Below are 14054 nucleotides of genomic sequence, written 5' to 3'. Positions count from 1 at the left end.
ATTTTGTTAGCTGCTTCCCAGAATGGGATGTCTGCAGCAGTGCACTGCTTGGAAAGGGGGCAAATCAACTGTGACTGGGGACCAGATTAAGATGGAAAATTTGGTCCTCAGAACTTCTTGCAGGATGTTCAGGTTTCAGTTTAGATTAGGACTTCACAAACATTTATAGCCAAGAGAAACTACTGACAGTGTCAACTTGCAGGCTGATCTCAGGCAAGCAATGCTTTATAGTGGTACCCCTGCCACAATTTAGGAACCTTGATCTTGGGACAATCTCCTAACAGTCCCCATCTTTTTTTTCCTAGATCTAGAGACAAACGGTGATCTCAACAGTGATGACTTTGAATATGAAGATGAAGCAAAACTTGTTCTATTTCCTGATCACTATGAAATTGCATTACCCAATATAGAAGAGTTACCAGCACTGGTCAGTGAGTGTGTGCAAGTGGTGATAGGAATTGTCTCCTGCTTCAGTTTTTATCAACATGGTGCTTTGTTTTCTTATGTGTGTTGTTGCTTGATTTTTACATAAAGATCTTTCTTAACCAGCTATTATAGAGAGTCATAATTTTTTAAAGTCTACTTTTTTTTCTGGATTTCCTTTTACCTGCTGTATTCCCTCCCTTATTGTGATGCCAGGTTGTCCCAGGGAAGCTCACGTAGTACATGTGCTTGCTCTCCTGCTAAAATAGTAACAACTGCAATCTAGCAGAATATGTGTGTATTTAAGTATATGAATATTCCTACTGATATCCAATTCTGTATGTGGTTAGCAATAGGCTGAATGCCAAGTTCTGTCCAGTTGCTGAATTACGTTGGGTTTTGATTGACATATGTTTGTCTTCCAGGTGACAATAGCTTGTGATGCACTCCTCAGCGCAAAGTCACCCTACAGAAAGCAGGAACCTGACTCCTGGGAAGAAGAACTACAGGCATCTAAACATGCCAAAACACTTGTACAGTTAGACAACGGTGTTAGAATTCCTCCCAGGTGAGGGTGATAAGGTTTGTTCACTGTAGGCTCTCTAATACAGTCCAGAGTAACAGAACTGAAGCCAGCAACTTGGCCAACAGTTCTCTTGAGTGACTCCAGGGTGAGCATGTATGTTTGGTTTGACCTACCATAATTGGAAATACAGGGCTGGTTCCTGCCTTATTTCTGTAACTTCTTCCAAATTTCACTTGCAGTGGTTGGAAATGCTCTAAATGTGACCTGCGGGAGAATCTGTGGCTAAACCTGACAGATGGTTCGGTGCTGTGTGGCAAGTGGTTCTTTGATGGCCATGGGGGGAACGGGCATGCAATGGAGCACTACAAGGAGACGGGTTATCCCCTGGCCGTGAAGTTGGGAACCATCACGCCCGATGGAGCAGGTCAGCCACCTGACAAGTTCTGAGATGGGGTATCTTTTGTGCATGAGACTGTCAATGTGCATCTGTTACCAGTTGGGTTTGTTCTTCTAGTGCAAGTGTTTGAGAGACAGATAGACCCTGTGAATCGGGATGGGGAAAAATGACCCACACACTCCATTTGGAGAAAGCCCTCACCTTTTCTATCTGCTCTTCTTCTCCTGTTCTATATTTGGTGTAAATAGTTTTTTGAGTTTGTATAATAGTAGATTTATAATAGAGGAATGGTATCGTTTTGAAACAGCAGAATCCAGAGAAGCAGTGTTTTTCAGTTCTTCTGCATTTGCTAGGGAAAATGATTCAGTCTTGTGTAACATAGAAACAATAAGGGGACAATGGTTTTTAAATTCAGAAAAGTCTTTTCTTATCAACATGTATATTTTTTTTTAATCATACTGGAAACTGTGCTGGTTTTCCTTATTGTTTCAGTAACATTCTGTTCAGTCTAAGGAACACTCATCTTCATGGGGCTGCTGTGATGCTCGTTTTGTAAAATGTCTGATCTTGAGAGGGGAGAAAAAAAGCCATAGATGTATCCTTATTTTCATATTCTCTGAGTGTGACATTACAGAGTGTTGCTGTGGAGAAGATTATGGTGTGTAAGATTAAAAGCGTGAGTAGCTGAAAAAGTCATAAGCAAAAAGATCCTTTGCAGCTGTACAGAGAAATAAAAAACAAACACGTAGCATGATTATATTTTGGTTTTAGTGCTTATGAGCATATGGATGAAGAATAGCTGTTTAGAGCAGCCATTTTTTTTAACACACATCAGTTGAGTTTTTCATCTTTGAGTCCTATTCAGTGTCAGGGAGTGGAGACTATAGTGAGATTCAACCAGCTGTGCCACAGAAACACTGAGCAAAATTCATTCTTTTCTCTCCCGGATGGAATATTGTTTCCTTGCATGAGCCTGGTCTTGGATGATTTCTATCTCAATCTCTCAATTATTGAAGGTGTTTAGGATTTGCCCAGCTGTAGGTTTCAACTGCATCTACAAAATAAACAGAATATTCTTTGGTATTTTTTTCATGTTTTTTCTTTTCTTCTCATCTTTAGCAGCAGTACTTGTTTCCTTATGGCTGCTGTCCTTCTGCCTCCCATCGATCAGCTGCTTCGTCTCTTATGTGGCCTTTGGGATAACAAAGGCCAGGCTGTCATCCTTCCCTCTGAATGAGGGGCAGCAGCTGTTCTCCACAGACCTTTGTTCTTCTGTTTACTTGGTTTCCCTATAGAAAATACTTCCCTCCCCCAACTCTCCTTGCTTCCTTTTCAGTAATTATTCTCTCTCTGATCTATATTGCAGTGGTAATCATAACCTCTCAATAGGGCTGGATGACAAATGAGCTTCAGGAGGGAGACTCTGTGACGCAAAGTCTGTCTGGCTTCTCCTTCTCTGGGCTGGAGAGGGAGAGATGATGGTACAGGAGTAATAACCATTAGTCACTCTGCTGACATAACTCATTCCTTTTTCACATCAGTAAGAAAGAGAATGAGGTGTTGCCAGTATTCCACTTATACTTACCCTGTGTGTATGCAGAGGAAGCAGAGAAAATCTCCTTGTATTTTCTCAAGAAATCTCTGTTGTATATATTATGAAAGATTTCTGTGGCATTAGCCCTGTTTTGTAGTGTTCTGTCAACAGACAGATCTGGGATTGGGGCAGAAATTGAACCAAGTTTCTGTCTTCTACTCTTGGAACTTGAACAGGATGCACAACACAGTCCAAAAAGTTGCTTGCTTCTCTAAGTTGAGTACTACTTGGCAGACTGTGCTACCTGCTGCCTCTTTTGACAATGCCATTAGATTTCATTTCAAGTCATCGTGAGGTTACGTATTTGAAACTGGTTTGAGGAATGGAGTGGGGGTTTGGCAGTGGTTTCTGACACGTACTTGCTTTGTGGATCCCAGTCTTGGTAACGTCTCATACTTCTTTGGGGGATCCTGAGCAACTTGTTTCTTCAAAGACAGCATTGTTGTTGCCTTTTATTCTCTAAGTAGGAAGAAGTGATGTCTACACAGCAGAACAGGCATAGATCTTGATCTACGGAAGAAAAGGAAGTACACATAGCATTGTTGTTTTTGTTTTCTTACCATAATAAGAACAATAAAGAATTTTCTCTGTTTAATAATATTTTGTGTTGCCTGTCTCAGATTTTTCTTGATTCTTCCCCCGCTTATATTCTTCCTTTCGTCCACTTTCTCACTTTAGTGATACCAGGTTTTGCACATCACATTTGCTGACTTGTCTGCTTTCCTTATCTACCAGAGTCTACATGACAGCATTACAGACTTGTGTCTGGGCACTGTCATCATCTTTCTTTGATTTGCTGCTCTTTGATCTTTTTGACATAAGTGAATTATGTCTCTTTCCCAATAATTTAAGTTGGGAACGCAGCAGAAGGTACTGAAGTATATGTATGACACAAGAGCTGGGATTGAGCAAAAGATTTGTGTGTGTTGTGTTCCATTTCTACTGCTCTGGGTCAGTAGTCCCAGATGGCTGCTCTCTCTTCAGTTGCCAGAGCTGAGGAAAAACAAAATCAAAGCTTCCACATTGAAAGCTGTCACCCAAGATCATTTGATGTGTAATCTCACTCCATTAGGTGTTTGAGATTTGCAGGATCTTTTGACTGTGCTGTGACCTCACCAGAAGACTATGAGAATGTTGCGATCTCTTGTGGGGGGATGAACAGTCCTGTCCTGCTACCACACAGTGGAATTCCAGCAGATGGGCAGCTACAGCCACACACATGCCAGAGAGGTCACCAGGGCCAACGTTAATAGAGGGTCTGATGGCTAATCAGCAGCTGGCAACACAGCTCAAAGCACAGTTCCCTGCTTTGAGAGAGTTAATGTTTTTCATAGAGGTGGTACATTTTAAAAGTTTCTTAGGTTTTGAGGTCTTGACTAACCTTCAACCTTTTGCTTCAGTGTGGCTTGGGCACTGGCACACTTGAAGGAGACTGCCTTTTTGTTCAGGTCTCACATAGGTGGTGGGCTGAGTCAGACCCAGGGTCTGTAGTTGCCAGAGGAGGGCAGGGTAAGGACCCTTCAGAAGTGGTATTTGTGCTTTGAACAGCCTTTACCTGGGTTCCTGCTCTCTTCTCCTGTGTTTGTTTCTTCTTTCTCCTGGCTAAGTTTTCTCTTACAGCCTAGATCTGGTCATCTGGGGCAGGGTGACTGTGAGAAACCCTGCTGGGAATGAAGGAAACTTGGCCAAGAGGAGTGCAGGCAGGCTGGCAGGGGATTCTGGATTTTGGTATGAGACCAAAGCAGGGAAGCAGTTGTTCACTGCAGAGGAAAGGGCCAGAGAAGAGGAAGAAATGTTCAAGTCTTACTAGTGCATGGCTTATCACTCATATCCTTTTATGATGCCTGCAGCGTTATTGTTATTTGCTCAAGTAGGTGAAACCTGCCCTGGACTCGGATTCATTACAGAACTTGCTTGGTAAACACAAAAATGAGGGGTTTTTTCCTCAACCATTTTGTCCTTCTGTTGGATTTATTAAACTTGGTTTTGTAATAAAAATATCAGTATTAGACATATTGCTTCCTTCCACAGTTTTAACTTTGCCCTGCCAAAATGTTTATGGGATTTTACTTAAGCCTATAAGTACCTATCATAGAGCTAGAACTGAAATCTAGGTCTCCCATAAAATAAAGCAAGACACTTCAGTCACAAAATTGGCCTTTCTCCATAATCACACAAAATTAGTCTCCCAAATCCAATCCAATGGTGTCCAATCCAATAAATACTTGTTTATTTCTAGTAAATAATTTCTCAATTCTCCCTGCATTTCTGAGGGAAAAGGATGTAAGTGGATTCCTTAACTGTACTAGAAATTAAAATAACATTGACGGTAGTCAGCCCCAGGTATTCTCAGTTTTGATATGTCTGCCTGTATCTAATAGCTCCACAAAACCTCAGAATCTCTAGTTGCCATGTTCAAAATGTGGACTGGCCATATATCTGAGAATTTTGCATTCCCTGTTTCTTTTTTTCCCTACAAATTTCTTATTTTTGGGGGGAGGGAAGTACTATGACCATTATGAATATTCTTAGGTTTTAATACTGTCAGGGCATGTAATTTCTTTCAAGGAGAGTAGTCGAGGTTGATTGTGTTGAGAACATTTAAGATATTTACTGACCTATGTGGATGTCTATACACTTTTCTGCTGGTCGTAACCAAATGTGGAGAATATGAATAAGGCACCTCGTATAGGCAGACCCGTACTGCCAATGCGATGCTGGTAAACAAAGAGAAGGGATAACATTTGATACTGCGGCTCATCTATTTCTCTCTGCTTTTGTAGATGTCTATTCCTTTGATGAAGAGGAGCCGGTTTTAGATCCACATATAGCAAAACATCTGGCACACTTTGGAATCGACATGCTACAGATGCAAGTGGTAGGAAATCTGCCTTGTGTTAGTTTGTTGTTTACTTGGTTTTTGTTTAGTTGAGGGTGGGAGAGAAATGGGAGAAGAATGATAGGTGTAGCTTATATTTGTGTGATTCCCTCGGACTGTTATACTATTTCATTTTGAAAAGTTCAGCCAGCCTGATCGTGTTTTGTTTTCTGAGGTCTGAGATGAGTGAATCATTACTCTCAAATCTAAAGTTTCCTCTGAAAAGAGGTCCTTCGAAGTCTTTAGTTTACATGTTTCACTTCTTGTGTTATGTACCATTTTCCTCAAGAAGACAAACCTCACTTAATGAGAAGATTATCTATAATTACAGTGAGTGAAGGAAAGCCTATTGCATGTGTAAACAGATACAAATCTTAAGCAAAATCAAGCTAAGCAATAGATAATTTAAAAAGTGTTTGAAAGCTTTTTTACATAAAGTTATGAATTTCAGTTTAGGTCTTGTTAATCAATACATTACAAAATGAAAGAATACATTGTTTCAAGTCTAGAAAACAGCATGGTCTGTGATGTGGTACATTAGAAAGGGGCTGGGGCAAAAAGGGGCTTGTTCCTGAACATGTTGCGTGTTGCTGGTCTGTATTAGTAGAGAAGTCCTTTTAATAATATTTATCGTAGTGGATGTTGATTCCAGTTCTATTTAAATCATCTGAGAAATCTGAATGGAATATGGTTATAAAGCCGAGTGGGTGTTGGTTTTGTTATGTGGGGGTTTTGTTTGTGGTTTTTGTTTGGTTTTGTTTGTTTGTTTTTTCTCTCCACTCAAGCACATGGCCTAGTATCACTACCTGAGAACACACACATGAAAACTGCTAAAAATTAACAAACCTGATCCTGGTTTAGTGTATTTCATTGCCCACAGGGAGAGAAAACTAATAACAACTCTAAAATGATAGAGAAGTGTTAAGCTGCAGTTTCAAAAGCCTTCATGGTACTAATAATATTTTTGGTATATACTAATTTCCTTACCAATATTGTGAATAAAAAGTCCTTTTTATCCAGTGGTCTTTCTTGAAAACCTGTTTTACTCAGCAACCTTGAAAACTTAGTCTCAGAGTGTTGCAAAGGTTTCACCTCCTGTCTTCAGACCAGTCTGAAAACTTCTTATTGAAGTGGTGGAGTAGTGCTGCAGTAAATAACACTGGAGTGACCCATATCTACAAGCTGAAAGCAGAACTGGAAAGGGGAGAAACATCAGAATCACAAATTTTGGCTTTTCCCATTTGAAAGAATGGAAGAGTTCTTGGCTTTGCAGCTTTTCACCTAGTTTGTTTGCTAGGACCAGCTTCTACAGCAGCAGCTATTCCTGGCCATTACAAATGGAACAGGAAGCCTGAAAAAAATGCAATGTTTTTGTGCTGAGGCTTGAGGTCACAGTCCTGAGAGAAGTGAAGCTGCCAGCTGGGATTGAGGTCACAAGTAGGAATGCCCGGAGAGCCAGTGGTCTGTGGTAAAGAGCTAAGAGGTATCTTAGAAGAACAAGCTGCTGGCTTCCTGACCCTGATCTTCTCCCCTGCATGCAGGATTTATCTCCCTTTGCCCATTGGTTTGGCTCTTCTTTTCTAGAGTACGGATCACAAATTTGCTGATGATGACAGCAGCAGCGTAATTGTTGCAGAATTTAAACAAGTTGAAAAAAAAAATCTTTTTGCTTTCAGACAGAAAATGAGCTGAGAGATAATGATATAAAACCAAGAGTCTCCGAATGGGAAGTGATTCAGGAAGCTGGTGTGAAACTCAAGCCCATGTATGGCCCAGGATACACTGGCATGAAGAACCTGGGAAACAGCTGCTACCTCAATGCTGTCATGCAAGCCATTTTCAGCATCCCAGAGTTCCAGCGAGCGTAAGTAGCTTCAAGCTGGTTCTTGTCACTAGCTGCTGCATTCCCCAAAGTCTTGTTTTTCTAAGCAAAATTGTATTTTAATTTTTATCTCACCTGCAAACAGGTCTCAGTTCAGTGGCTTCGTAGAGGATTTAGTAATTTATTGTTCTGTTCTGGAAAATGTTGGAACACAAAACCCAATCTGCCTTTGAAATCAGAACTTACTCAGCTTCAGGGGTGGGAAATCATATGCCACTTTGTAAACTTGATTGCTCTGTCTCTGCGTTTTTTATACATGTGTACATATCTCTGTTTATCTCTGTACCATTGGTATCACATCGGGGTTTTTTGTATTGGCCCATGCCTTTGTATAGCTGCACAAATCACTTTATTGCTCCAGAGTCATTTGTTCACAAAATTGTACTGACACAAACATGTTAATATTGATCCATGCTAGCGAAAAGCAATGCGTCTTTTGCATGCAGGTCTGGATAAGAAGAGAGAAACTATCAGAGGCATTTCTAAATTAAAATTCTTATTTAAAAAAAATAAATCTCATTTCATGAAAAGGGTGGTGTGAACATGTTCTTCCACTGAATAATTAAGAGAGTAAAATCACAACAGAAGAATATGAAATATTCCTGACTGATCAAAACTGAACACATCAGTCCAAGGAAAGAAGCCTTTTTATAAAGGGCAGTCTACGGTTTGCAATAAAATTCAGAGTCCTCTTTCATCCCACAGCAGTAATAATGTGTGTGCTGGAAGTAAGGCTTTTAGATTTTGGAAAGCTTCCCAGGTTTTCATGTAGCAATGGCCTCCTGGAGAAGAAGAGGGAGAAAACTTACGTTTGTTCACTTTGTTACCCACATGGATACAGTCTGTAGGTTCATTATGTGCCAGCTTTTCTACCGCCATTTTCAAAAAATATCAAAATGGACTTTATTAAGGGAAATTGTTTTCAGCAGCATGGTCCTTGGAGTCACTTGGAACACTCAGTATCAACAAAGTAGTGGAGATCTTTGATGGAAGAAGGACCAGGCAGAAATTAGATGTGTTCTTTCACCAAGGGCATATCTACCTAGCCTTTTCTTCTTGGGCTCAAGTGAAACAGTGTTCAGATAGTGCACTACTAAATGTTTCACTTTCCGACAAACTGTCTAGAACAATGTATTCCTCAGTGGTTTTTCCTCTGAAGAAACTCAATAAAAAGCATTCTTTTTTATATGTTTTGGTCCTGATACAAATTTGGAATTTATTTGGCAATGTTCGTTAGGAGTCGAAAGTGCATTGGTTCTCAACCCAGCTCCGTGGTTTTGAGCAACACCATCCTGCAACTATTTCAAGATCAAGGAATAGAATTTAAATTCTAGATGAATTACAGCTCAATATCCTTTATAGCTAGAAGCTTCTAAGCAAAACTTACATGTCTATTTCCTAATTTCTTTACTGTTGTTTTTCCATGATAGAAGCGTTTGCCAGGGATAGATTAAGTCATTGCTATGATAGAAAATTTGACTCATTAGCACAGAGGAAGCCTGCTGATGTATCACTGGTGAGGGCTGAGGATCTGTTGGAATATCCTTGTGTAAATCTAGCTGCAATATTTGAATGCTTCTGCTTTGTTCTTGCTACCCAGGTATGTGGGAAACCTTCCACGAATATTTGATTACTCTCCTCTTGATCCAACACAAGATTTCAACACTCAGATGTAAGTGACACTTCTCAATGTTTTACTTGGTCAAATTAAATAGAATTGAAATAATTTAATAGTAAGGCAAAAAAATCCACTTCTGCATGGTCTTGAAAGTGAGATTTTGCACAAGGTAGAATGGGAAGATTTACCTGCTTAATTGCATGTAGTGATGTTTCATCAGGGCATCAAAGACAGTCAACTTCTTTTTTACTTGGAATAAAAATCTCTGCTTTTCTGTTTTTTCTCACATTTGTTTCCACCCTGTCACTTTCTTCCCCACAGGGCTAAATTGGGACACGGCCTCCTTTCAGGCCAGTACTCTAAGCCACCCGTGAAATCCGAGCTTATTGAGCAGGTGATGAAAGAAGAACACAAGGTATTTGACTGAGTTTTAGCAGCCTGGTAACTAGATAAAAGTGATATCCTGAGAAAAGGGAACAGGTGCTGGGCATTGAAGAACACGTGTGGATCCAGCATGGGATGCTTAGCAAGGTGGAATGTGCAGGATTCTAGTCATGAATATATTAGTCAGGGGCTATTTGTGCAAAGCATTAAAGCAACCGTTGATTCAGCTAATAAAGTGTTCTCCTGCTCCAGTGATGAGTACAAAAGTGCATAGAACTTGCAACTTATGTTTATCTTATCTGAGGAACAAAAAATGTTACCTAGAGAGACCTGAGTATTTGGAAGCAAACTTCTAAACCCTCTTCAAGTTTCAGAAAGAATATAAAGAACTAAGGAGTTGTTTCCAGGAAGTGTCTGACAATATTCCACCTGATTTCAGGAGGAGGTGTCTAGGTAATGCAAGATTGAGTGGTGCTGGAGGCTTTCATGTAATGAAGGAGTTGCTGTGCATGGCCATGTCTGCTGGGGCTTTATTCAGGTATTTCATGGTAGAGAAATCATGCAGAAGCATGTCTGTGCCAGTGGAATCCATCCTGGAAATGCAGCAGTGTATGTAATTTGGGATATAAATTGGAACTCTTAATTGCTGAACAACCTGGGCAGAACAATGTGTATATCCTGACTTAGAATAACTCACAATAGAAGAAAACTTTGGAATCTGCTTTCTCAGAACAGGCAGCTTCAGAACAAAGGTATACTGAGGGGCATGTGCTGTATAGCTACCGTGCTACACACAAAGGAGAGAGGAATTGGAGGATGAAATAACCTTTTTTTCCCGTGTTTATATAATACAGCATTTTATTTCTCTGTCATAGTGAGTATTACCAGTGGGAGACTGTACTTTTCTTTTTACTATAATTTGTGGTAATTTTGTAGCAAAAGAGATTTTTAGCTCACATTTTCTACCTAGTATCTAGTTTCAAGAACTCCAGTATTGTTGGTTCTATAATCTTCATATTGCCTTTGTGTTGTTCTTCTGCAACATGAAAGTTGGTTGTTTCTCTTACATTGCAAAAATCATTATGGCATGTGTTTGCATTGGAACATCCGTAGACCTGTGTCTTCATCTGTCTGTGATATTTCGTCCTCCAGCAATGCATACATCCACTCTCACAGTCATCAGGAAACCTCTTCATATTCTTTGCCCAACAGTCTTTTGGTTTTAACAGTAAGGATGATTTTTGACAAACGTCTGAGTGATCTATTTGTATTAACAAGGTTTATGGGCACTACCTGATTCACTTGGTTTATCTTTTTACCTGCTCTTGCTTGCTTTTGTGAAGAAGAAAAGGTGTCAGTAGCTTAGTGGTGAGATGGAAAAGTTCTTTTTTCTTTTCTAAGTTGGTGTAAGTTTCCATCAGCCTTTGGAGAGTGAGATTAGTTTAGATTTTGCCATTCTGCTCAATCTCTGCTGCTTTTGGAATTGCCCTTGTTTTCCCTAGAGTCATCCAATCAACAGTTGTCTTAAGCAAAATGTTAGTTACAGAGATAATGTTATCTACCCAAGCTAATCTATTATTTTAGGATTGTTTTACTATTTAAAACATCTACCTCAGAATGTCTTGTTTCAAGTGATGCTGGGAAAACTAGACTTAGCATATATTTGTGTACCTGCCAGCCTCTATTGTTGGAATCCCAGGCAGCATGTGGAGTCAAACCACAGGCTCCACAGATGGGATAGTTAGAAATGAAAGGTCAACTAATAATCTATACTGAAAATACTACCTGTAGAAAGGAACTGTCTTTATGGTGAAAGAACCTCTGATACCAACTTGTAGTTTCATACACAGCAGAAGTCATGCACACTTCTGTCACAGAATGGTGATAGTGTCCATGGAAAGAGGTATTTTCCTCTACCTTCATCTATTGGTTATTGATATAGGGATTTCTCCTTCTGAAATCAGAATGCTAAGAAGATTTTGGACAAAGATAGAGTATCTGATACAGAGTAGTTTGCATGATCTGAAAGTCCTGTGTCTCCTGAGTAATTGCTTTGTACAGTAGCTATTAATTGTTTTGGAACAACAAATGAATCCTGCTTGTTTCCTTTAAATGAGTTAAAACCTTATCAATGCATCACTGTGACTAAGGAATAGTGGAATAGATTTCAACAGACTGCTCACATTAAATTATCTATACTGACTGACCTGCTTTCCTAAAAACAAACAGAATATGAATGAAAAATCATGTGCTGGGACTTAAACCCTTTGAATAAAGCTACACATCCATGTTTAGCCCAGCAGCCACTACTAGCAATGAGATGTTGAGAACATTTTAGTGACAGGTGACATCAGGTAGCAGTAGCTGTCCAGTGGCATTTACCGATAAATATGCCATTCCTAAGTTCTGTTTAACAAAGTTGTAGTTACATGCATCAGATGACTTCTTTAGCAAACAATTTGTAGCATGTATTAGGATTTCAAATAGCTCTTACTTTTTTTGTTCTATGTTGTATTGAAGATTTATTTAGAAAACAAAAATGCAGGTATAGGTCTTTTATCCATTCCCTCACTCTGGGCATACAAATCTCTGTTTTGTTGGTTTAAGGGTGCCTTTTTTGTTTGGCGTCTTCCCCTTCTCCCAATAACAGTGGTATACATACAGATAGTCATCCAGAGAGTTTTACTGACATTTATAATAAATAGAATTGCATAGAATTTTATACCTTCAGCATTTTCAAGCACTTCTGCATTGTGTCTATAAAATAAATTATTTATTTTATTTTTATTCATTTACTTTTTATTCCCCTCCTACATGCGAGGAAGGTCTTTAGCTTTCTGGGTCTTTGGAATTTATCCAACGTTTTGGGGAGTTGTTGCCTGTAAAAGCATTCGTAAGAGGTCTGCAATGGTCCAGCACAGTCTATTTTTAACTAAACTGTTTTGCAACTGTTGATAGGGAAAGTATGCCAGGTATTCTATAAATATTTGTGGTACTGTGGAGCTAAAATTTTTCACCTCAGGCATTGAGTCTGGAAATGGCAGCAGTGTTCTTGGACCCGCTTTAACATTGAAAAACAGGCTGGAAGTCTAAGGGGCTATCCGCTAGAACTTGATTTTCTGTTTAGAGCTTTGCCATTTCTTCTGTTATTTTTCTTGCCCTTGAGATGGAAAGGGTTTAGGGGGCAAGATCCGATCCTCTTCTGTAGACTGTCACACATGGCATGTTTCATTTCTCCGTGCTCAAATGGCTGAGTAAAAAATGTATAGGTGAGAACAAGGCTTAATTCCAAATTCATTGCTATGGACATCAGGGCAAATGTGCCACCTTGCCATGTTCTTGCTTCTGACATAGAAAGAAGCCTGGTATGTAGTAATTTGAGCTGGTTTATGCATTTCTCCCCTCAGTCCTATCTCTGTTGAAAGGCAGCTGAGGACACTGAAGTGATACATGATTCAGAAACCCCTAGAAAATCTCCTTGCTCAAGCAATGCTGAGACTCTGTCTCTTTACATGAGCCTCTAAAGAGCATCTGAGCCTAATGTGATTACTGATGTGCTGCCAGAAGTTGAAAAAAGGATTAAAATTGAGAATCTGCTTCTGATTGCAGTGGGTCTAGGAATACCTTACCCTGGTGCAACCAAGAGCAAAGTTTTGTTCTCGTAAAGTGTTTTACACGCCTTCCATTTCATGCTGCTTTTTCGGGGTTTATATTGGTATGATAGTGCAAGTGTAGTAAAGAATAAGACTGACTGAGTATTTCACATCTGATATACCCTAAAGGCTACACTTTCACTTCGATTGTCTTGAAAATTAATTAGTCTCATGGAGGATGAAGGCAAATATGAGTAAAAAAATTCTGACCTTTTCAAAAGTGTTGTTTAAAAGGGATAATAGCTAGTGTTGTCTTGAGGATGCAGCTTGGAGTGATTGGGGAAGCTTCTTAAAGCGCTATAGGGGGTGAGAAAGTCAAAACTAGGTCTTTCTTGGAAGTTAGAGATTTTCTGCTTTAGGGTATTTTCGTACTGATGTAGCTGAACGGCCAGAGACAGTATGTTCTGGTCCTTCAACATGACCGACACCTGCAAATTGCAAATTCATGTTTGTTCTTAACAACCCACCTGGGAATGCACACTGCACACATTTTGGTTGTTCTGTGCTTGATTCTGTAGGGATCTCTGGAAAGGTGTTGTTCTGCATAAAGCTGCTAGCTGATATACCAAAGTGCTTCAATGCCCACACGCTTTTAGGTGGAAAAGGGTTCTGAAAGGAATGCCAAATGTTGGAAAACAGTGTAGGCTTTCAAAAAACTACTAACTTCTAGTAAACCTTCAGCAATCTCTTTTTAACTTG

The 14054-nt window shown here is 39.6% G+C and overlaps 1 protein-coding gene across 2 annotated transcripts in view; it reads left to right on the top strand.

The window, feature by feature from the left end:
- USP13 (ubiquitin specific peptidase 13) overlaps positions 1-14054 on the top strand; it is a gene marked incomplete at both ends in the record, with an annotated part of 50508 nt that overhangs the window by 23811 nt on the left and 12643 nt on the right. For both annotated transcript variants that reach the window (XM_080350094.1, XM_080350095.1), the window contains 7 exons: positions 306-427; positions 849-991; positions 1189-1373; positions 5724-5818; positions 7495-7682; positions 9301-9372; positions 9640-9733. In XM_080350094.1, the coding sequence (XP_080206220.1) occupies positions 306-427; positions 849-991; positions 1189-1373; positions 5724-5818; positions 7495-7682; positions 9301-9372; positions 9640-9733 (899 nt within the window). The remainder of the gene's footprint in view (positions 1-305; positions 428-848; positions 992-1188; positions 1374-5723; positions 5819-7494; positions 7683-9300; positions 9373-9639; positions 9734-14054) is intronic.

Source organism: Nesoenas mayeri (genome assembly GCF_963082525.1).
Source record: "Nesoenas mayeri genome assembly, chromosome: 9".
NCBI lineage: Eukaryota > Metazoa > Chordata > Aves > Columbiformes > Columbidae > Nesoenas > Nesoenas mayeri.
Note: the sequence above shows the minus strand (reverse complement) of the source record. Positions and strands in the feature narration are given on the sequence as shown.